The sequence below is a fragment of the Chlorocebus sabaeus genome, chromosome 11, assembly GCF_047675955.1.
Source record: "Chlorocebus sabaeus isolate Y175 chromosome 11, mChlSab1.0.hap1, whole genome shotgun sequence".
Classification (NCBI taxonomy): domain Eukaryota; kingdom Metazoa; phylum Chordata; class Mammalia; order Primates; family Cercopithecidae; genus Chlorocebus; species Chlorocebus sabaeus.
In genome coordinates, this window is record NC_132914.1 from 54,521,179 (window position 1) to 54,544,151 (window position 22,973).

General features: G+C 47.6%; 1 protein-coding gene across 1 annotated transcript; it reads right to left on the reverse strand.

Annotated features, from left to right (window-relative positions):
* Positions 1-3,488: 3,488 nt before the first annotated feature.
* TAC3 (tachykinin precursor 3) lies at positions 3,489-10,288 on the reverse strand. Its single transcript, XM_008003723.3, has 7 exons — positions 10,143-10,288; positions 9,442-9,560; positions 7,409-7,502; positions 7,191-7,220; positions 6,654-6,707; positions 6,213-6,287; positions 3,489-3,775 (listed from the first exon to the last, which is right to left on the reverse strand). Exons 2-6 carry the CDS (start codon positions 9,553-9,555, stop codon positions 6,214-6,216), a joined length of 366 nt encoding a protein of 121 aa, XP_008001914.1. The 5' UTR covers positions 9,556-9,560; positions 10,143-10,288; the 3' UTR covers positions 3,489-3,775; position 6,213.
* Positions 10,289-22,973: the final 12,685 nt, after the last annotated feature.

The following is a 22,973-nucleotide window of genomic DNA, read 5'->3' on the forward strand; positions in this document are numbered from 1 at the left end:
AGACTCTCCATCCGCCGCGCGGCTCTCCGCGCCGGCCCGGGCCGCCCCCGCCGCCCGGCCCGCAGCGCCCCCCGCCGTCCCGGAGGAGGCAGCGCCCCCCGCCGCCCGACCGCAGCGCCCCCCGCCGCCCGGGAGGAGGCAGCGCCCCCCGACGGCGGGGCCTGGGCCGGGGCCCTACTCGCGCGAGGGGTGCAGGGGCTTCCAGGTCCCCAGGCCTGGCTTTTTCTAAGCGCTGATCCACTGTGTGGGGGACTTGGCGCCTGAAGAGTGAAAAACCTTATCCAAACCCTCTTCGCCTCCCCTATTCTTCGCTCACAGTTCCAAAAGCTTCTCTTCAGAACATCTACTATGGGCATTTTACAAAAAGTTGTAAGATTGTTTGATCACTATATATCTCCTCCACTAGGCTGTGGGCTTCCTGGATCAGGGATCTGTGGCTTTGCACACCGCGGCACGTCCACACTGACTGCTACCACACTTCTTGGCACAATAAGTGCTTAATACATTAAGCCTGCTTGAATGAATGAAGGAGCACTTGAGGGCTAGACTGCTACTACTGGACCCTTCTGGTAATCCTCTGCTGTCCCTCCTTCCACCCAGGTGGCCAAATGAAGAAAATCACAGTATCTACGTTGGCACCCCAGGCCTGTTTCCTGAAGCCTGCCCTCCCCAACTCTGTGTAGAACTCGATCACTCTTCCTCCCCACCCTTCTCCCAAATCATCTTCTCAAATGCTGCTGCCCAAGAATTGTCATCAAACCAAAACCACCTACACTGCCAGCCCCACCCACCACCACCAAAGACATTAGAAGTCTTGGTCATGTCACCCTCCCTCCCTCGGTACAGAGGAAGCTCTTAGGCTCCAGGATCCTTCAGTTTCATCCTTTCTCTCATCCCATCCCAGTCACTGCCTGAGAATAGCTTGCAGCCAAGGACAAACTCCCAGGACAGGCGCATGGTAGGGTTCAGTAATTCCTTGATGGATAAATGGAAAGGAAGGGACACACTGAATGTCGCCAACAGATCTAAGCCAGTTTGGCCATTCAGCAATTGTCCTTTCTCTTGATGAATTTGGGAGATTGTGTGTCCTTTTTTCCACAACCTCACTAACTGGTGGTAGATTATACTGAAAACAAGCACTATACCAAATGCTGCCAAACATGTAACATTTGTTAGCCAGGAGACACAAAAACAGCCATACAACTGTTCTTATAGTTTGGGGATGAGGCATCTCACTTTACCATCTAGTGAAAGGGTCACTTAGAAGCTGACACAATGTTTCAGTGGCAGGCCCAGCTCTCACGGTTGTGCAAGGGAACGGAGTCTCCCTAAAGTGGAATATCACACAGCCAGCAGGTCCAGACCTCCAGCATGACTCTGGAGACAGAGGGCTCCTGGGCTTGCAAGGGCCTGGGCCTGTTCAGTCTTTCTAACCAACTGCCCCAGCCATCTCTGGAGGGTTGACCCCAATAAACTTCACATGAAAACAAAGCATCCAAAAGACGCAGGTGAAAGTATATACCACTTATACTGAAGTCTTTTTAAAGTAAATCACCATATAGTCACAATAACAAACATATACAAAGTTAAATGGAAAAGAAAGGGCCAGGAATTTAGTCAAGTTCTTGTGGACCAGATCTCTTTAGGCATCAACCATTTTACAACAGGAAAGGGAAGGTCAGGATCCCTTCACATATTCTTCAAGTACAAACACAGGAATCTAACTTAACATTTGTCTTCATTTTTTTCCAGGAGTCCCCAGTACTGCAATTTTTGTCAGTCCCACTAGAGAGCAATCTTTCTGCACTTACGTTCCTACTTGCAAAGCAATTTTCTCATCTCAGCCTATATGCCTAACTCCCACTAAGTCTGAGCAGAACCAACTCTTATAGCTTTCATGACCCAAAGAAAGTCCCTAGACTCTGCTTAAGTGTCCCCCATTTTAAGCCCTATAGATAGATAATTTTGAAAAGTCAAAGAGATGACTCACTGGAAAAAGGGTCTAGGCTCTGGGGTGGGAGCATTCTTTGACCTCTGGCTATAAAGCTGACATAAGTAATACTAAGGTGAGTGTTCCCTCCTTTCACCACCCCCCACTATACAGCTGTCATTCCAAAGTGGCCCCAAGTCAGGCTGTAGGAAGACAGAACTTTCACTAGAATGAAAGGACTGCAGGAAGTGGCCTCTGGCTCTGTGGCCCTGTCCCTACACTGCCTTGGGAAATCCATGTGTCGATGTTTTATCAGTGCAATTCAGGGGCATAACAAAGGCGCCTGTACCAGGCTAAGATAAGGAGCCTGAGGATTTCACTGGCTGTTCCATTAGGGTACAGAACCCCCCTTGGGATGACGGGCTGTGATAGTTGACATCTCAGATTAATAAAAGACACCCATACCATGCATATACCACATGTAAGTGCCTTACACATTCTGGGGACTGTTAAGTCAGAGCTGCAGGGGCTGGTAACAGGCATATTAGAGAGGAGTCAGAGGAAATAATGTTTTCCCTTTATAATAACTAAGGCAGTCAGTTAACAGTGAAGATATCTGCTCCTCTCTTTCTTGGCCTCAGTAGTAACTTCCCTGTCCACACCCTGTCCTAGCTGGATCAAGTTCTGTTTACTTGTCCACAGCCCTGCTAAAGTGTAAACTCTCTGTATGAGTCATCATTTCATCCCCAGGATCTGTCACAGAAACCAGGCTCAGCATTTGGAGACAGAAAAATTGTATAGTGTTATAGATTCATCCTCCTCTGTGGCTGGGTCTCTGCACAGCCTTGGTCCTCACCTCCTTCTCTAATTAAGTAGGGTCAGATTCAGGAATGGATGTCTCCCAGGCCCATCCTAGTAATACAAGTCATTCTGAATATATTTTTTCTTTTTCTTTTTCCTTTTTTGTTTTTTGTTTGTTTGTTTGAGACGGAGTTTTCTGCTCTTGTTGCCCAGGCTGGAGTGCAATGGCGTGATCTTGGCTCACTGCAACCTCCGCCTCCCGGGTTCAAGCGATTCTCCTGCCTCAGCCTCCCAAGTAGCTGGAATTACAGGCATGCACCACCACGCCCGGCTAATTTTTGTATCTTTAGTAGAGATGGGGTTTCACCATGTTGGTCAGGCTGGTCTCGACCTCCTGACCTTGTGATCCACCCACCTCAGCCTCCCAAAGTGCTGGGATTACAGGCGTGAGCCACCAGGTCCAGCCTGTTTTTTCTTTATCTAAAACTGGTCTGTGAAAATCTTTATGTGTTAGAAACCATCTTCCAAATTCGTGTGTTTATTTTAATTACTAAATAAATCTGATACTCATTGTGCAAAGCACTGTGTAAGGCACTGTTTACGAAATAGATATATACAAAAAGATATGTAAAGTTATTTACATTTAAATATGAAGTGTGTGTATCATAAGTATGTGTGTATTTACCATGTAGCTGGAAGAGTCAAGGAACAGAAATAACCCACTAACCAAATGAGTAAACACACACATCACATCATCCATATGAAAAAATCCTTTATTGTTGAGGAGTAGAGAGAGACATTATATTTTTAATGTAGGACACTACAGGAACTGTAGGGGATTCTATAGTCAATGCCCATTGGGATCGGGGATATTCGCTATGCAGTTTCCACACCAGGGTCAGGTAGAAAAGACGGAGAAGGAGTCAAAGCACAAGAATGTTACAAGAACAGGGAAGAGAAAGGGTAACAGGAGTGTGTGCACCTGGGGATTGGGACAGGGAAACAGGTCTTCCTAATGCAGTCCAGGAGTCCGGAAGTGGAGTGCTAAGGACAAAAAACAAACAAACAAACAAAAACACTGAAATCACATCTTATGTCCTGTTAAAAAAAAAACTCCCACTAAAACCTGCTGGGGCAGCAGGAGAGAAGGGGAGGGGCGTTTGTGTGAGAGGAAAGAACAAGAGTCTTGACCCTCAGCCTGCCCTGCAGGCTTTGGGCCTGAGGATGGAACTCTCCTAGCAGCAGGTACTTGCACCTTCCCAGCTGCCATATTTACATTACTCTACACACCTGTGTGCATGGCCAGTGGGGCCCATGCGGACCAAAGAAGTAGGAACTAAGTTCATGCCATCCTGGCACCCCCATGAGCCAGACATACACACAGCCCTGTCCAAGGTGCCCTACTAGGAATGCTCCCCTTGCCTTATCCAGTTCCTCCTCTTCCCAGAAACCTCCTAGAGAAAGGACAGGCCCAGGGATTACTTCCTTTTTCTTTTCTTTTCTTTTTTTTTTTTTTTTTTTTTTTGAGACGGAGTCTTGCTCTGTTCCCCAGGCTGGAGTGCAGTGGCACGATCTCGGCTCACTGCAAGCTCCGCCTCCCAGGATCATGCCATTCTCCTGCCTCAGCCTCCTGAGTAGCTGGGACTACAGGCGCCCGCCACCGCGCCCGGCTAATTTTTTTTGTATTTTTAGTAGAGATGAGGTTTCACCGTGGTCTCGATCTCCTGACCTTGTGATCCGCCCGCCTCGGCCTCCCAAAGTGCTGGGATTATAGGTGTGAGCCACCGTGCCCGGCCTACTTCCTTTTTCAACAGTTTCACATGAATGAAATCAGATGACACAATGATCTTTGTTGATCCATCTCATGTAATCTTTAAATCCGGCTCCCAGAAACCTTATGTCCTATTCTGCCTGACACCTAACAGGTTGGGAATGCTCCCTCAGTGGTAAGATTATGAAGGCTGCAATTATGGGTCCCTCTGAAAGAGCCTGGATGCACAAACAAGCATTAAAAGTAGATTTCCACAATACACTTGTTTTTGCCATTTGTATAAAATGCTATAGCAAAATTGCACTGTAATTATCTTTATGGCCAGTGCATAACGCTGGAGGAGAGTATGTCATCCAGATATAGCTGCTTGTATAATTATCTGGCCGTCGGCAGGACTGAAATAACCATCTAATGAGAGCAAAATGATACAGTAACTACCATGTAATCAGCGAGTTACAGTTATTATAGCTCTTTGTGCCCTCTCACCCAACACTAAATGGTGGGCCAGACCCAGTCTCTGGTCCCAGGAATTCATGCACAGGCAGCATCATCAAGCGCCAGCTCCTTGGGTCTTGGGCATGCCACCTTGAGACCAATGAGTATGGGTAACAGGGACACAGGAAGAAAGGCAGGAGGCTATTCATGATTAAGAGCCTTCCCAATCCCTCTCCCTCTCGTTTTCACTCCCCCCGCCCCACTTCTTTGGAAGCTAGTGAAAAGAAAGCCATTGGCAGAGCTGCTATTGCTATGTGTGGTAAGACAGTGTCAAGGCAGAAGGTTCGTGTTTTGACTAGACACTTCCCTGGGGGACTCTCACACTCGCATACCAAGTGAGGAATCTGTCAGCCCACTCAGGCCTGGGGTCCAGACAGAGCTAGTCAGGGGAAACATTAGGACATCCCCCACACCCCCCAAACTGGGACAATTATTATAAAATTGGCACACAGCACTATGCACCCGGCACTGTTCTGAACACTTTATCTATACTCAATCCTCAAAACCACAACCCTGCGAGATACTATTATCACTTTCATTTTTCAGATGAGGAAACTGAGGCACAGGAGGGTATGTAACTTTGCCAAAAAGATACAGATAGAGTGGCAGATCCAGGATTCACATTGAGGCCATGTTCCTATTCATTATGCTAAAGAGAGAGATTCAGATATGGTTTCCTGCTACTCCCATTAGATTTCAGAGCTCCTTGCATTTCTTCATGAATCATCCTTGTGTATGACTACCCTCTGGACCCAGTAACCCAGGATTCTGAGTGATCCAAAAGGCTCAGCCTGCCTGGGAGGCAAATGCTTGCCTGTGAATTGGTTGTGGTATTTGTAATTATCAGATAATAATCTCTCCATCTTTTTGCATAGACCACAAAAGAATGAAGTCCAAACAATAGAAGTTACCCATCAGAGAAGCCCCTCTCTCCTCATCTCCCAACACTCACTCCTGCTCAATAGTCAGCTGAGGTCCATGATCCAGAGGAAAAAGATGAAAGACGGGAGGATGTGTACACACACACACACACACACATATACACGTGCCTCTAAGTGTCTTTGTGTTTGACTGACAGTGTGCTGGGCACTGGCAGTGTATTTCAGGGCAAATCTATGAGCTTTAATACCTGTAGCATGTGAGGAAAGGCACAGCTGGCAACCCCCACAGCCCCCTCCCCAGTCCCCTCTCCCCTCTCTAATGAACAATCCTTACTTCATTCTGCTCTCGGGGGATACTTGAGGGTGCCAAAGCTGGGGACGTTCTCTTGATTCACATCAGTAGGAGAGTCTAGGGTAAAGCGAACAGTGTAAGTAAGAGGGATCTTTCTGAATGTGAACTACACCCTGATCCAACAGCAAAGGGCTGGCTATGAAGGGCAGCGTTCAAAGACAGAGTTGGGAGACGGGAGAAGCAGAGTCTCCCTGTCCTTCCTCCCAACTACAGCAGGTCTACCTTATAAAGGTCTCCGCTCCTCTGTTCCCAGGGAAGGCTTGCCTGTGAATCCAAGCTGATTGGGATGAAGGGGCCGAGGAACCCTCACTGAAGGTAAGAAAGGTCCTGTCTTTCCCTCTGGTGAATAATATGGGGCACGTGACTTCTATCATACTCTGCCAGTACCCTAAGCCCTTCCACTGTACCCCCACACACTCCTACCTGGCTGGACGCTCCTCTTGCCCATCAGTCCCACAAAGAAGTCATGCATGTCACCTGCAGAAAAGGGCCAATATTGTCAGCAGTGATTATGAGAAAGTGATGCATCTTCCCAGACATGGGTCAATACTTCTGAGACTGGGTTTCTGGTCTCTGTTCCTTTTTCTTGTCAAAGCATGACTCCTCACAGTTAGCACGTGTCTCCCCTAAACCCACTCTCTCTGCCCACCTTTCCTTCCTCCACACTTCAAGAATTTTCTGCTCTAGCAGGTGCCTGACTTGGAATCTTCAGGGCCACCAAGAGATCCTCTTGTTTTCCAATGACCAACCAGCAGAGGGAGAGTCCACTATGCCCCTCACACCAGCTTCCTCCTAGTTCTGGATGGCCTCTCCCTTTCAGGAAAGGTTGGCTGAGCAGTGGGAGCTGGCATATTGTTTGTACCAGGTGAGAAGGGGCTGGACAAAATGGCCCCTGGGCCCAATGCCCCACAGAGCTCTGGGAAAGTGGCAAGAGATAGGGAGGGAGAAGAGGCTACTCACGTTTTTCGGGAGATGTTGATTCCTTAGGATCTGTGAAACCAAGAACAAATGTCTAAATGGGGAGTGAAGTTGGACAGTGATGAGAGGGGGTTCAGATCACAACCCTCACCAATTCACTAAGCTATCCCCCATCTCCCTCCCATCTGAAAGGATCTCCCAGGCCTCTCATCTTCAGAATCCTGCCCCTCACTCCCCTCTCTCCTAGGGCCACCTCCTACCTGTGCTAGCCTGGCTCATGGCTTTGAGCAATCCCTCCAGAGATGAGTGGCTTTTGAAGAGTCTCTGGAGTAGCTGGTAGAGATCCAGATCCCTCTAGGGAAGAAACAAAGAGGGCTGAGGCAGGAGGCTCCCACCCGGATCCACTCATCCTTTTCCCACAAGAAACAGCCTCTTCCTGAGCCCGTCCTGAATCCGATACCCGATTTCTTTCAGAATTTCCTCTGGTTTACACTGGACGAGAAGTAGGTGCTCCAGGAGTGACCTGTGGACCAACAGCAACACCAGCACTATGCAGAGCCTGTTAGAAATGCAGACTTTTGGTCCTACCCCAGACCTCCTGAGACAGAATCTGCATTTTAAGCTGCCCCCTAGGTGATTCACAGGCGTGGTGAGGTTAGAGACGCACATCTGCCCCTGTGATTCCCCCACCCTTTTCGGCCCTAGGTCTAGAATTCCAGGAAGGCAACATGCTCAGAAGGCATGTCTTCTTTCCACAACTGAACCCCAAGTTCTAGAGCTGCTGCCCAGCACGGGCTCTTGATTGTCCTGTGATTTCTTTTTTTTTTTTTTTTTTTAAGCAACTTGGGCACAGCAGGGTGGTGGGCACACACCACACAGCCAGTTAATTGCAACTGCAGAGAAACAATAACAATGATCATGGCTGGAGATTTTCACCTCAAATCTCAAGTCTTGGCAGTGCCTCTCTTTCCAGAAGCCATGCATCCTTGGGCTGTTGTGCACACACAGAAGTGCATTTACACAGAACGCACCCCCACACATACCAACGCAGTTGCCTAGGCACACCTATATACTATCCTCTCCCTGCCCCAATTTCTCTCATCCTTACAGACTCTCAGGGAGAAGGGGTAGGATGGCAATCCCTCTCATTCATTGACCAAGAGGGGCAGAGGAGACATCTCATTGGCCAAAGTCCTGAAACAAGTTTGTCTCAGAAAAACCCAGATACTCTAACTATCCTGGGCTGGAACTTTGTGGCTCCAAACGGTGTCCAGCCCGTACTTGGCACTCCCTGGGCCTGGGTGTTTTTTTTTTTTTTTTTAATGGTTCTGGTCTTTTGGATATGGCACAACCACTGCCACCTGCAAGGCTACCCTGGCAATATCTCCCTTGGCCCAGCATGTGGCGTTCAGGCAGCCACTTTTCCCAAATTGTTGAATACTCTGCCCACCTCCTGTAATGAGATGCTAAACAGATTTGAGCTGAAGAGGCAGTTAAACTTCATGCACTGAATTTGTAATAAGTCCCACCCGTAATCATCTTAAAAGCATTTGTACCGATGTAATTGCTGTCATTTCAAAACCTTGAAAAGACTCCCTCCCTATTCTCCCCCTGTATCCCTACCCTGACAATTCCTATTCTTTTTCGTAGAGGAACTGTGGAAATCGAGGTTCACCCTCGATTTTTTTTTGTTTTGCTGTTGTTGTTTTCCTATCCTGACTAAGCAGAGGATAGAGGCAGGCAAGGGAGAAAAGAGAAGGAAGGCGTTGGGATCTTAGAAGCACCTGAGGTTACTGGGAGTGGATGAGCAAAAGATAAGGGAATTTATTTGCATTTTGAAAATAAAACAATATACATAACTGATAGGTAAAATAGCACACAAATGACCATTTGGGAAAGAAATTCTGACTGTTTCATACCATCCAGGGAATAGAAGGGATCTGTCCCTTGCAAAGGGGTCTGAGGTAGACCATAGAGAGCCTTAGACCACCCTAGCTCACCCCTCACAGTACCATCCAATCACCAAGTCTCCCATCAATCAACCCACCAAGCAACATATTTGTAGGGCACCTTTTATGTACAAGGTGTCAAAGACATGCAGAGATACAGAGACACAAACACAGCTGGAGATAGTGGGAACATGAGAGGACCAGAGAAACAAAGAAATCGAAAGGGAGGAAAAATGCTCTCTGATGGACAACCCACCCACCCCAGCTTCCTCACTACAGCTGTCCAGACAGGCAGAGTCCCAGGTTCCCGTGATGTCCCCAGTACTCTGCCCGGTGAGATTTACCTTGCTGTGGCCCCCACCAGGAACCATCTCCTCCTGTGGCTCCTTACAGACAGCCCCAAAGCTCTGAGCTAGGCTGAAGGTCAGGATGGCTGTGAATAGCAGCATGATCCTCATGGTGCCTGGGAGAGCAAAGGGACAGGACTCAGGTAAGGGAGAGAAGAGGAAGATACAGCGTGGGTGAAGGCACAAGAGACATTCATTACCAGCAGCTTGGCTTGACCCTGCTTCCCCAGCCCCCAACTCCACTGTCCAAGCCCTGGTCTGGAGAGAGGGTGGAAAGTATTTCTGAGAAGGGGGTACAGCCCTTGGGCTTAGTTTCCCTGCTCCCCCATCAGACATCTCCCCCGGAGATGTGCAGTGCTATAGTGGTGCCGGGGGACTCTAGCTCCCAAGGAAGATGGTAGATTTATAGGACATGGACTGGTCTGTTTCCTTAGTGAGCTGGAGGAGGGATCCTGGATGCTATTTTCCAGTACTAGATAATCCCAAGACTTAGGCAAAAACTTTCTGGTATGAAAGAATGAGTCTATAGCCACAGGCTCCAAACACTAACCAGTTCTCGGCCCTACAGGTGCTTTCTGCTCACCTTCCCAGTCCCCTGCTCCCCTATCAGAGGCTGCCATCTGCTTTTTCCCTCCTGACGCTGGTTCCTGTCCCCTGGTGCCAGCTCCAGTCCATCCATCATTCTCCCGACCGCCTACCTGTGGAGCAGCTCTGTGCCAGGGGCTGGGTGGTCCGGCAGGATCAGGGAACTGGCTGGGAGCACTGCCTGCTACCCTCACACACTGGTGCTGCCGGTGCTGCTGCAAAGAGAGAAACCGAGTGGAGGGAATCTAGGAAGGCTGCAGTCACTCAGTCCCAGCTCCCTGATAAAGGCTCTGGGTGGGTCTAGGGGAGCTGAGGGGAGGGGCTGAGAGTCACCAATCCCAGGGTGGCTGGAGGGGAGGCGGGGAGGCTGCCGGGGGGAGGAGGATGCAGAAGCAGCCACACACACAACACACACATATCCCACAGACCCAGCAATAAGCCCATTTCCTAACAGCACCCGAGCTGGCTGCTGTGTATGGTTTGTGTATGGTTTGACACTGTACAATACCCCAAAATAAAGGCCTCAACAGCAGCCTCAGAAGCAGAAGTTTTTATCTGACCCCCTCCTGTCCTCTTGTCACTCAGTTACATTCTCCCCCAAGACCAGCTATAAAAACCAGAACCCCTTTTCCCCACAGCCAGCCATAAAACCTAAAATTACTCTATGTAAAAACTGGCCAAAAAAATTATCTGACCAGCCGAGAGTGGTGGCTCACGCCTGTAATCTCAGCACTTTGGGAGGCCAAGGCGGGCAGATCACGAGGTTAAGAGATCAAGACCATCCTGGCCAACATGGTGAAATGCTGTCTCTACTAAAAATACAAAAATTAGCTGGGCACGGTGGTGCATGCCTGTAGTTCCAGCTACTCAGGAGGCTGAGCCAAGATTGCACCACTGCACTCCAGCCTGGTGACAGAGCAAGACTCCATCTAAAAAAAAAAAAAAAAAAAAAAAAAACCTCTGAAAAGATGACACTCACCCCTTTTTTGGGGTCTCCTACTTTCGTTGTGGAGTTTCAAGAGTCATGGGCAGATTCTTCTCAGGTCTAAAACTCTGCTCTCTTCTACACTACATTACCTAATCTCTTTGGTTTTTGAGGATGCCAAAAATAAATTACTTTGTATTATTTAAAAAACCAGGCCGGGCGTGGTGGCTCAAGCCTGTAATCCCAGCACTTTGGGATGCCGAGATGGGTGGATCACGAGGTCAGGAGATCGAGACCATCCTGGCTAACACGGTGAAACCCCGTCTCTACTAAAAAAAATATATACAAAAAACTAGCCGGGCGAGGTGGCGGGCCCTGTAGTCCCAGCTACTCGGGAGGCTGAGGCAGAAGAATGGCATAAACCCGGGAGGCGGAGCTTGCAGTGAGCTGAGATCCGACCATTGCACTCCAGCCTGGGCGACGGAATGAAACTCTGTCTCAAAAAAAAAAAAAAAACTAGACGTATAGCTAGTCATATATAATAACTAGATAAAAAATACAGTTTTAGAGATGACTTATGACAGTTATTCACAACAAATTATTACGACTATACACTGCTACTTATTTCTTTGTGCATTTAAATTTTTAAACACATGGTTTGGGGCACCTAAGGACAATGAAAGCACTCACCATTGAGGATGAAACTCCCATTAAAAATAGGCTAAGCGGCCGGGCGCGGTGGCTCAAGCCTGTAATCCCAGCACTTTGGGAGGCCGAGATGGGCGGATCACGAGGTCAGGAGATCGAGACCATCCCAACATGGGCTAACATGGTGAAACCCCGTCTCCACTAAAAAATACAAAAAACTAGCCGGGCGAGGTGGCGGGCGCCCGTAGTCCCAGCTGCTCGGGAGGCTGAGGCAGGAGAATGGCGTGAACCCGGGAGGCGGAGCTTGCAGTGAGCTGAGATCCGGCCACTGCACTCCACCCTGGGCGACAGAGCGAGACTCCGTCTCAAAATAAATAAATAAATAAATAAATAAATAAATAAATAAATAAAAATAAAAATAGGCTAAGCACGCAGGGCGTGGTGGCTCACGCCTGTAATCCCAGCACTTTGGGAGGCGGAGGTGGGCGGATCACTTGGGGTCAGAAGTTCGAGACCAGCCTGGCCAACATGTGGAAACCCCATCTCTACTAAAAATACAAAAAATTAGCTGAGCATGGTGGTGGGTGCCTGTAATCCCAGCTACTCAGGCGGCTGAGGCAGGAGAATCGCTTGAATCCGGGAGGCAGCAAGCCGAGATCACGCCATTGCACTCCAGCCTGGGCAACAGAGCAAGACTCCACCTCAAAAAAAATAAAAATAAAAATAAGCTAAGCACAGAGTGGGCTAATCGGCACTGGGCTGCCTGCCAGCCTTGGGGGAGCATCTTTACAGTGGGGCACTCAATAAAAATGCCACACATCTTGTCCCATGACATTTCCCTCTTGGGGGGGCCTAGGATTCAATATAAAAATGGGATCCTTGACGGGTGAGGATCTGTATTCTGCCTTCCAGCTATGCCTGCTTTACACATTTAAATATAAGGCCCTAAAAACTATGTTTTCTTCCCCCTGTTTATTAAAGGGTTCCAACCTAAAGTCAATAATCTAATTAAAAAACAAGCTAGTTAAAAAGCCCAAAATACAACTTTCTAAAAAAAAAAAAAAAAAAAAAGTGGCTCACGCCTGTAATGACAGCACTTTGGGAGGCTGAGGCAGGTGGATCACAAGGTCAGGAGTTTGAGACCAGCCTGACCAACATGGTAAAACCCCGCCTCTACTAAAAATACAAAAATTAGTTGGGCGTGGTGGCACACACCTATAATCCCAGCTAGTCAGGAGGCTGAGGCAGGAGAATGGCTTGAACCCAGGAGGCGCAGGTTGCAGCGAGCCGAGATCACACCACTGCACTCCAGCCTATTGACAGAGATAGACTCCGTCTCAAAAAAAAAATTATCTGACCTACGTTATTTGACTTAGGTCATAAGACCTCCATTCCAGAATTCCAGAGAGGGTCCTGCCCCACACCCAGAAGGAAGGAATGAGAGAGGCCAGGAGGAATCTCAACAGACAGGCCTTGCGGGGTTTCCCCACTCAATCTGTTAACATTAGATCATGCCCTTTCTGTCCCTTCATATTTCTACACAGTTGTCCGTACTTGGTTAAACCTAAACATAAAAATAGACAATTTCCCCTATAGCTGCAAGGCTTCATTCTAAAGGCTCCCATTCATATTAAATAAATTTGTATGCCTTTTTCCCTATTAATCTGCTTCATGTCAGTGATTTTCACTGAAACTTTAGGGGGCCAAGACCACAGTTTGGCATCACAAATAAGACCACCAAAGCTACTGTGCTTTTCTGGAAGCCGCAGAGAAGGAAATACAGGAACCTGACAAGCCAGCAGAAGAGTAAGAATTTCCTGCCAGACTCCCAGTTTTCCAGTTTTCCTCTCTCTCTCTGTGGACTCTGGATGAGTGGACAGTAAAAATCATTGTTTTCCTTTTCCTTTCCAAATGTAAGATTAATGAGAGAACAGGTTTTGTGTGTGACTAACCTTGGTATAGTGAGTCTGATATATTTTTTAGTACTTTGTGGTATGAGTATTCATATTGTTTGACCCCGTTCCTTTCAGAAATAGCTTTTTTGTTGTTGTTGCTGCCATTTTCCTTTGTTTTTGTCTTTGTCTTTTGGTGTTCTGTCATAAGGAGGGGTACCCTAGGCTAGAAGAGGCCTGCAACCCACTGTTTGAGCAGGCCCTGCAAACCAGTCAGTTTCGTGGTTCTGGTTAGACTAATTTCTGTTATGACAAACTTTGCTGCCAGTCCCTGAAATAAAAACAGGGTGAGAGGTTTCCCTCGTCTTATGTCCTTGAGAGCATGACGTGACTAGATGGGGATATTCCCGCTTGGTCTCCACCATCCAAAGGATGTGATTTTTCGGGTAACATCACAGCCAGTATGAAAAGATTGGGAGCCCAAGACATGTCTTTTCAAACATTCCAAGCTCCTAGAGGAGTTTTGTCTCACAAGGTCTCATCCCTCCTGGGCTTCTGTCTTCTTTGACATAAAGAAACCTTTGGATTAAGTCGCTATTGGAATTAAATACCCCATTAAAAAATCTAATTGTCAATGGTCAAAAGATAAATCCTTTAGACTAAAATTCCTAAATTAAAAAAAGAAATCACTTGTTCTAAAGAATTGATAGGAAGACCAAATTAAAAGGACACATAATAGTGTCATAGCTATCCTTAAAACTTGTCTTGATTAAAGCATGAAAACCTGACCTAAAACAATTACACTCAAACTGCCATTTTGGATTCCATACAAAATTAACAATGGAGGCTGCTCCATTTTACAGTTTAATAATTAAAATTCCCGCCGTGGCTTAGGGTTTCCTTCCTAATCAGAAATCAGTCCTTTTCAGCTTAAAATTTATGTGATTTTTAAAATATCAGCATTTGTCCCAACTAAAATCTGGTAACAAGAGATTTAAGGCAAAGCACAGTGGCTCACACCTGTAATCCTACCACTTTAGGAGGCCGAGGCGGGCAGATCGCTTTAGCCCAGAAGTTCCCTGGGCTTGAGACTAGCCTGGGCAACAGGGCGAAACCCGTGCCTACAAAAAGTTTTAAAGGGGGAGAGAGAGAGAGAAATTTAAAAGAATTTTTGTTAAAGAGCTCCACGGTTAGAAGTCAGCTTAATTAAAAGCTAATATTCAAGCTATGTGTATATTTTTAAAGTCTTCCTGTGTTTTCTCTTTAAATCCTATTTAAACAAATTTTGTTCAGTTGACTAAAATCTTTTTTTAAAAATGTGCTTGATGTCTCTATTCACTTCCTTTCTTTTTTTTTTTTTTTTTTTTTTTTTTGAGATGGAGTCTCGCTCTGTCGCCCAGGCTGGAGTACAGTGGCCGGATCTCAGCTCACTGCAAGCTCTGCCTCCCGGGTTTACGCCATTCTCCTGCCTCAGCCTCCCAAGTAGCTGGGATTACAGGCGCCCGCCACCTCGCCCGGCTAGTTTTTTTGTATTTTTTTAGTAGAGGCGGGGTTTCACTGTGTTAGCCAGGATGGTCTTGATCTCCTGACCTCGTGATCCGCCCGTCTCGGCCTCCCAAAGTGCTGGGATTACAGGCTTGAGCCACCGCACCCGGCCTCACTTCCTTTCTTAAAATCTATTCTCCCATTCACTTTTACTCCACCCTATTCCTCCTTCCTCTTTGCCATCTCCAATACCACATTTAAAAAAAAATCTAGAAAAGACTTCTAATGACTCAGACTCCTTAAAAAACTCAGAGAAGGCCGGGCATAGTGGCTCATGCCTGTAATCCCAGCACTTTGGGAGGCCGAGGCAAGTGGATCACCTGAGGTTGGGAGTTCGAGATGAGCCTGGCTAGCATGGTAAGACCTGGTCTCTACTAAAAATACAAAAAATAGCCAGATGTGGTGGTGCACAGCTGTAATCCCCACTACTCAGGAGGTTAAGGCAGGAGAATCGCTTGAACCCGGGAGGCGAAGTTTGCAGTGAGTGGAGATCGTACCACTGCACTCCAGCCTGGGCGACAGAGCGAGACTCCGTCTCAAAACAAAACAACAACAACAACAACAACAAATGCCATTTGTAAGGGCATCTCCCTCTCTCACCCAAACCTCTAAAACCTTTTAGAATAGAAAAGACAATGGCTTAAAATTTAGATAACTTTACCTTTATTTAGATCTAAATTCTATGCCTTTGAAATACACATTTTCTACCTCATTTCACCTAAAAGTCATGCCTTAGAGATACAAGTTTAGAGTTGCCTAGTTAATAATTAAGACATAAAACAGACAATTACAAAACTGATAGTCTGAAGTTGGGGAAAACTACCAAAAACTGACAAATAAAAAATCTGGTCTGGCGTAGTGCCTCACGCCTGTAATTCCAACACTTCGGGAGGTCAAGTTGGGAAAATTGCTTGAGCCCAGGAGTTCAAGACCAGCCTGGGCAAGATGGTAAAACCCCCTGTATCTACAAAAAATACATAAATTAGCCAGGTATGGTGGCACGCGCCTCTAGTCCCAGCTAGTCAGGTAGAAGGATTGCTTGACCCCTGGAGGTCGAGGCTGCAGTGAGCTGTGATGGCACCACTGCATTCTAGCCTAGGTGACAGCAGGAGAATCTGTCTCATTTAAAAAAAAAAAAAAAAAAAAAAAAAAAAAAAAAAAAAAAAAGGATGAATCTATAAGCTCTACTTCAAGTATTTTGTTAAAAAATAAAAACTTTAACTCAAATGTCTGTTTAATTCACATGACTTTGTAAACCAAAAGTAAAATTCTAAAGCTCCCTAACCATCTGAATGGACCACTCCTCACAGCCAAGGGTATTCTAAACTTAACCTGAAAACTAGGTCAGGCCATGATGGGAAGGGGGAACCAGACCCTTCTTCCTTTTGGAATTAATGATAGAACAGACTTAGTCTGGTAAGAAACATACATTCATTTATTCATATATTTTTATTTATTTTTTGAGACAAAAATGCCTCTTACTAAATAACTGATTACTTATATCATATAGAGGCCTGGCTTTGGTGGAAGCCCATCTGCAACACCACTGCCTAAAATGAGACACAACTAATAACTATTTAACTAGACTGGCCTATTCTCAGGACTAAGAGACTAGTTCCATGGCTTATAAGACAATTCACCAACTCAATTTCTGGACTATAACTGTTTTTTAAAATTTTCACCCCGAGGAAATCTGAGGCTCAGAAGACAATACCGTAAAATGAAGGCCTCAGTAGCAACCTCAAAAGCAGAAGTCTTTCTCTGACCCTCTCCTGTCCTCCTGTCACTGGGTCCCATTCTCCCCTAAGGCCAGCTATACAAACCAGAACCTCTTTTCCCCAAAGCCAGCCATAAAACCTAAAATTACTCTATGTAAAAACTGGCCATAAAAAATTATCTGACTTACCTTATTTGATTTAGGTCCTAAGACTCCCTGCCTCCCCTGTCCAGAGAGGGTCGTGCCCCATACCCAGAAGGAAGGAATGTGAGAGGCGGGAGGAATCTCAACAGGCCTTCCTGGCTTTCCCCACTCAGTCTGTTAACATTACAGCATGCCCTTCTGTCCAGTCATATTGCTACACAGCTGTCCATACTTTGTAAAACATAAACATAAAAATTGGCAATTTCAGGCTGGGCACGGTGGCTCACGCATGTAATCCCAGCACTTTGGGAGGCCAATGCAGGCAGATCACAAGGTCAGGAGTTCGAGACCAGCCTGGCCAGCATGGTGAAACCCTGTCTCTACTAAAAATACAAAAAATTAGCCAGGCATGGTGGCACATGCCTGTAGTCGCAGCTACTTAGGATGATGAGGCAGGAGAATCGCTTGAACCCAGCAGGCAGAGGCTGCAGTGAGCCAAGATCATGCCACTGCACTCTAGCCTGGGAGACAGAGCAAGATTCCGTCTCCAAAAAAAAAAAAAAAACCATATATATATATATTTTAAAAACTGGCAATTTCCCCTATATCTTTGGGTCTTCATTCTAAAGGCGCTCATATATACATATTAAATAAATTTATCTACCTTTTCTCCTATGAATCAATTAGTCTCATGTCAGTGATTTTCAGCAAACTTTCAGGAGGCCACGTGTCTTGGCCCTCACAACACCAATTCCCATGTCTGAGTCCAGTTCAGTAGATGTGGACCCTGGGCCTCTTTCCCCACCTTGTTCATCCAACAGCTCCTTGCCTTTTAACCTTCAGGCTTGATTCCTGGGCTAAAACAATTTCAGGCAGGTGCCCCTCCCCACCTAGGACCACCAGGCTCAGGTCCCTGAGGGTTACAATGTGAGCTGAGCATCCCCTCCAGTCCTCTCCCGTCCCCCTCCCAGAGGGAGCTGCCCCATCACATTGGTCCTTGTGAGTGTCACACCCCTCCCCTGCTATTGGGCAAAGAAAGCTCCAGTGTCAGCCTCCCTCCACTCCTCAGCAGTGCTCATGCCTCTCCCACCTCAATCCTTCTTGACCCCTGAATTAGCTGGACTTACCTGCATCCTTCTAGAGTTCTTTTATGCTTCCTGATGTAATCTCAGAGAAGAACAGAACTCGATAACTGTGCTGCCCCATCCCCTCCCCAGCCTTGATCTCTTTTTTTTTTCCTTTCTTTTTTTTTTTTTTTTTTTTTGAGACAGAATCTCACACTGCCACCCAGGTTGGAGTGCAATGGTTCAATCTTGGCTCACTGTATCCTCCGCTTCCCAGGTTCACGCGATTCTTCTGCTTCAGCCTCCCCAGTAGCTGGGATTACAGGTGCACACCACCATACCTGGCTAATTTTTTGTACTTTTAGTAGAGAGGGGTTTCACTATGTTGGCCAGACTGGTCTCGAACTCCTGATCTCGTGATCCTCCAGCCTCAGCCTCCCAAAGTATTGGGATTACAGGCATGAGCCACCGCCCCTGGCCTTGATCTCTTAATTGCTTCCCTTTTTCCTCAGAGTTACATTTTCCCCACTCTAATCTGTCTCCCTGCAGTTCAGGCATCTTCTTCTCTAACCTTTCAAGCCTCTTGTTCACACCCCACACAGATGAGGGAGATTATCTGCTTATTTCTCACCCAAGGGAGAGAGCCCCAGGGGAGAGTCAGAGCCAGGATCAGAGCCAAGAGCCAGAGCCAGATGCTGCTGCTGAATGAGACAGCGGAGATGCAAAAGCAAAGCCAGAGCCATCCGTCAGCCCAGTGTTTGTAATGGGTACAGGGTTTGAATGTTTGCAGGGTGCTCTGGTGTGGAGCAGTCCATCTGGTTTTCATCACCATGACCATGTAAGTAGGAAATATTCTGATTTTCCATATGAGAAAAAGGCCCAGAAGGTTCAGTCACTTGCTGTAGCACATATGGCTACTAAATCAGTGAAGAATAGCCTCAAATCCAGGTTTGTCTCACCCCAGGTCTCCCACTTTTTTTTACTGCACTGGCATAAACTTTGACCTGTGAGGGAACAGTTAACTGTCCCAGAGGGAATGGGGAGTCCCCCTCTCCAAGAGACTTGAATATTTGGGACCTTCTGCTCTTCCACATCTTGAGATTGGGAAAGAACTGTATCTTTATCACATATTTATTACAAAAACAATCTGTGCAACAAGCCCTTCCCCAATCACCCTATTTAAAATTATCACCATCCCAAAACTCCATATATCTCGCTCCCATTTTTCCCTTCATGAACTTATTACATCCACCATGCTAAGTATTTTACTTATTGTCTTTCTACCACCACTCCCACCCAGGAATACAAGTGTCATGATGGCAAGAATTTTTGTCTGTTTTGTTTGCTACTGTATCCCTCACTTTATAATGTTTGACATAAAATAGGTGCTCAATAAAAATACATTTACAAGGCTGGACATGGTGGCTTATGCCCATACTCCCAGCACTTTAGGAGGGCGAGGTGGGAGAATTGCTTGAAGCCAGAAGTTCGAGACCAGTCTGAGCAACATAGCAAGTAAGACCCCATCTCTACAAAAACATTTTTAAAAATTAGTCAGGCATGGTGGCGCATGCCTGTGGTCCCAGCTATCCCAGAGGCTGAGGCAGGAGGATCACTTGAGCCCAGGAGGTTGAGGCTGTAGTGAGCTATAATTGCATTGCTGTACTCCAGCCTGGGCAACAAAGTAAGACTCTGTCTCCTAAAAGAAGAAAAAATGTTATTTACAAAATGAACAAGGAAGCCAGAGCCAAGTTTCTTGTATCACAGTCAAAAACATGAATCCACCATGGAACCTCTCAAGTGCTGCTGGCGTCCTGAAATGTTTGTCTCCCACCCCACCCGAGAACTTAGACTGTACTGACAGAAGTCACTGGCTACATAGGGACCCGTGTTCATCCCAAAGTGAGGACAGCAGCTGGGTCTCAAGGCCTCTTTATTACACAAGATGCTAATGGGACTCATTAAAAGCTTCTCATTACCCAGCTAATTACTGGGCTATGTGGGCAAAGAACATGGGCCAGGACCCAGGGTTGGGAGCATTTGGTAGGATGAGAAGTGGGAAGCTGTTTACATGCAAATGGCATGACTGTTTCACTCCTGTGAGGAGCCCAGGTGCTGTTCCTAATTGGAGCCATCCATCTCCCTCCTCCTCCTCTCCTAACCCCACCAATCTGGAGCTGGAGGCCCAAGCTAAGCAGGCTGAAGGGAGTTGCGTGTGCAAGAGGAGGAGGTGTTAAGCCAAGAGCTGAGGACCAAAAGCCTCCTGGGTCCAATCTCTGCATCCAGTCCTCTCCCCGACCAACCCATCTGTCCCTGCTCCCAAGCCCTGGCACCAGGGAAGCAGGGCTTCAGCAAAGGTCCACCATAAATAATGTCCTTTGATGATGCAGCATCTCAAAGAGGATGGCAGGAGCCAAGGATGGTGGCAGGGGGCAGGGAACAAGGGGATGGCAGGGAGAGCTGATCACCCCTTGATCTCTGGGATTAGCAAAGACTTGAAAGAGCTAATGCTAGGCTATGTTGGAGAAGTGATGAGGGAGGGAGGTATTGGAGGGCTAGGACAGCCTGGGCTTCATTTTGCCTACAAATCATATGGAAATGACACGTAAAGTGGGTGTTGCAGCTATAGAGTGTCCAAGTGTTTTTTCTTGAACACCCACCCTTTATTTGAGCCACATCTCAGATGATGTCCCTGGCCTAGAGGAGCAGGGTACTTGGAGTCCAGGGTCCTTAGCAGCTCTTCCCCTGCAACTTCCCCTCTTTGCCGCTACGATGGGTTAGGGATGAGGCCAGGAAAAGGTGTGTACAGTTGTGCTGTGATGAGACAGGTTAGTCAGCAATTCACTAAGGGCCAGAGGTAGAAGCAGACCCTCTAGCTTGTGCACACGAGATGGCCTGAATATATCCACCACATGCACAACTTGTGTACTCTCTCAAAATCCCAGAGGGGTACTGGCGAGGGGAGGGCAGGGCTAGGGTCATATGTGACACTGGGTGGAGATACCAATGAAGAGTGGAAGGATGACAGCATTCTATGTCCTGCCATGTCCTGCAGCCAGGAGACAGCTGGAGAAAACCCCACAGAGCAAGGAACAAGAGGCCCTCAGAGCCTGGGGAAGAAATGGACTAAGCCAGGAGGTCTGAGCTAGAGCTGGTTTAAGCTGTGAGATGCTAGGATGGCTCCTCATGGGTTAGGGGAATCCAGGATGGCTTGTGCCCCTCAGAGGCCGAAACAACCCAGACTCTGACAGCGCTGAACTGGCAGAAGGGAAAGGGCTAGGAGAGAAGAGGCAGGGCTGGGGAGGGGAGGACTGGTAGCAGAACTCCAGCTTCTCCCACAGTGATGGAGCTAATTCCAACCCTGTAATACAGGTGGGGAAACTGAGTCCCTATTGGTTTCAGGGGATGAAAACACACATTCGGGCTCCAGAAAAGAGGCAGAGACAGGAAAGAGGAGGAGGAAGGAAGAGACAGAAGAGTAAAGGAGGAGGGGAGTGCCTTCCCTTCCTCGAACTCCAGTCCATCCACATGATGGGCACATTGAGGACAGGGGTGAGGGCCCTAGCCCTTCCCCTCTCCCACCACCCACAGCCCAGTGAGCTGACAGTGCCTTTAGCCCTGTGAAGGGAAATGCAGGATAGGGAGCAGCAGCTGCATGTTCTCCTGAAATTGCTTCTGAAAATGACCACTTCACTGGGAAAGTGACGACAATTTGGGCCCTGGGAGCAGGAGATGAGATGGAAAGCGGGGGCGATGAGGCGCGGGTCACCACCCCCCTCTCGGCCAGATAGGCCCTTCTCGGCCTGATTCTGAGAAGTCAAGGATGGGGAGAGTTGTTGGGGGGTGGGAGAAGGCTGGTCAGAACCTGAGTTACCCCTATTCTGAACAGAGCCACCCTTCTCCCAAACAAGGCAGGCTCTAGCTCCTCACCCGCCTGAAAACAGACGATTCCCCAGGTCCTATCTCAGCTTAGAGCAGGGTGTGCCAGAAGCAAGTGGCTTGTGCTTGGAGAGCAGATTAATCTGCAGGCAGGAAGAGAAATTAATCAGTTCTCCCTGGCCAGCATGATAGCCGGGCCGTGAGCTGCCTGCAGATGGAAGTCAAGTGGAGGGAGACCCCAGTCTCAAGGCACAGCGAGTTCAGGGAAGGAAGTGGGAAGAGGTAGGCAAGGTAGAGATCTTGAAAGGAGGAAGAGACAGCCAGAGACAAAAACAAAGGCAGCCCCTGGTAAGCTCTCACAGACCACAGATCTAAATTTTACTGTGAATATATGAGCAGCTTGTTCCCCAAAGGTAGAGGCCAGGATGGTGAGAGGCTGAGACAAGATAGAATCTGTGAGAAAATAGATATGAGGGGGAGTAGAAAAATATTTACAGCATTTTACAAAATATTACATATTGATATCAGTCAGAGCCCACAGAAACAGGGACAATGAGACGGTGTGAGATAGTTGGGAGGGTGAGAAAAAGATAATGACGATGATGCAGGAAAAATAAAGGAAGAGGAGAGGAAAGGGCCAGGTCACAGGGATGGGAGGGTCTTGATGAGGGAGCCTCCCAGTGAAGGGCCACCTGCTGCAGGCCCCAGCTGTGGGACAGCGACGAGCAAGATAACTGTTGGCAGCAGTTTGGCATCTCGGGTGTGTGAGAAGGAAGGGGGTGTTGGGGAGGCTGGTGTGATGCAGCCCTGTGTTGTGTGTAGGAGTAGAGGGGGTGATGGCACTCTCCCACGTTCAGGAGACCCTGCATTCTGCAGCACTCCTAGCATACATAAGCCCTCCAGCCTTGGGCCGCTTTTCAGGCTAAATCGCCAAAGGATCCCAGTTTCTGCCAAGATAGGGATGCTCACTTCTTCCCTCCAGGGACACACTTAATGAATCAGTCCACTGGCCACCTGAGACCTAAGCCCCATCCTTAACTCCCCCCGCAGCCCCTCCACCCACCACAGTCTCTCTAAATACCCCCCAGAGCTCAGCCGGTCAAGGAGCCCGGAGACAATTTCCCTTCTTT

Coding starts and splice junctions, on each gene's coding strand:
- TAC3 (XM_008003723.3), bottom strand. CDS start 9,555: ATGAGGATCATGCTGCTATTCACAGCCATCCTGACCTTCAGCCTAGCT. Junction 7,503..9,441: donor CTGGTGGGGGCCACAGCAAG/GTAAATCTCACC, acceptor TTTCTTCCCTAG/AGGGATCTGGATCTCTACCA. Junction 6,288..6,653: donor CAAGAGGAGCGTCCAGCCAG/GTAGGAGTGTGT, acceptor GCTTTACCCTAG/ACTCTCCTACTGATGTGAAT.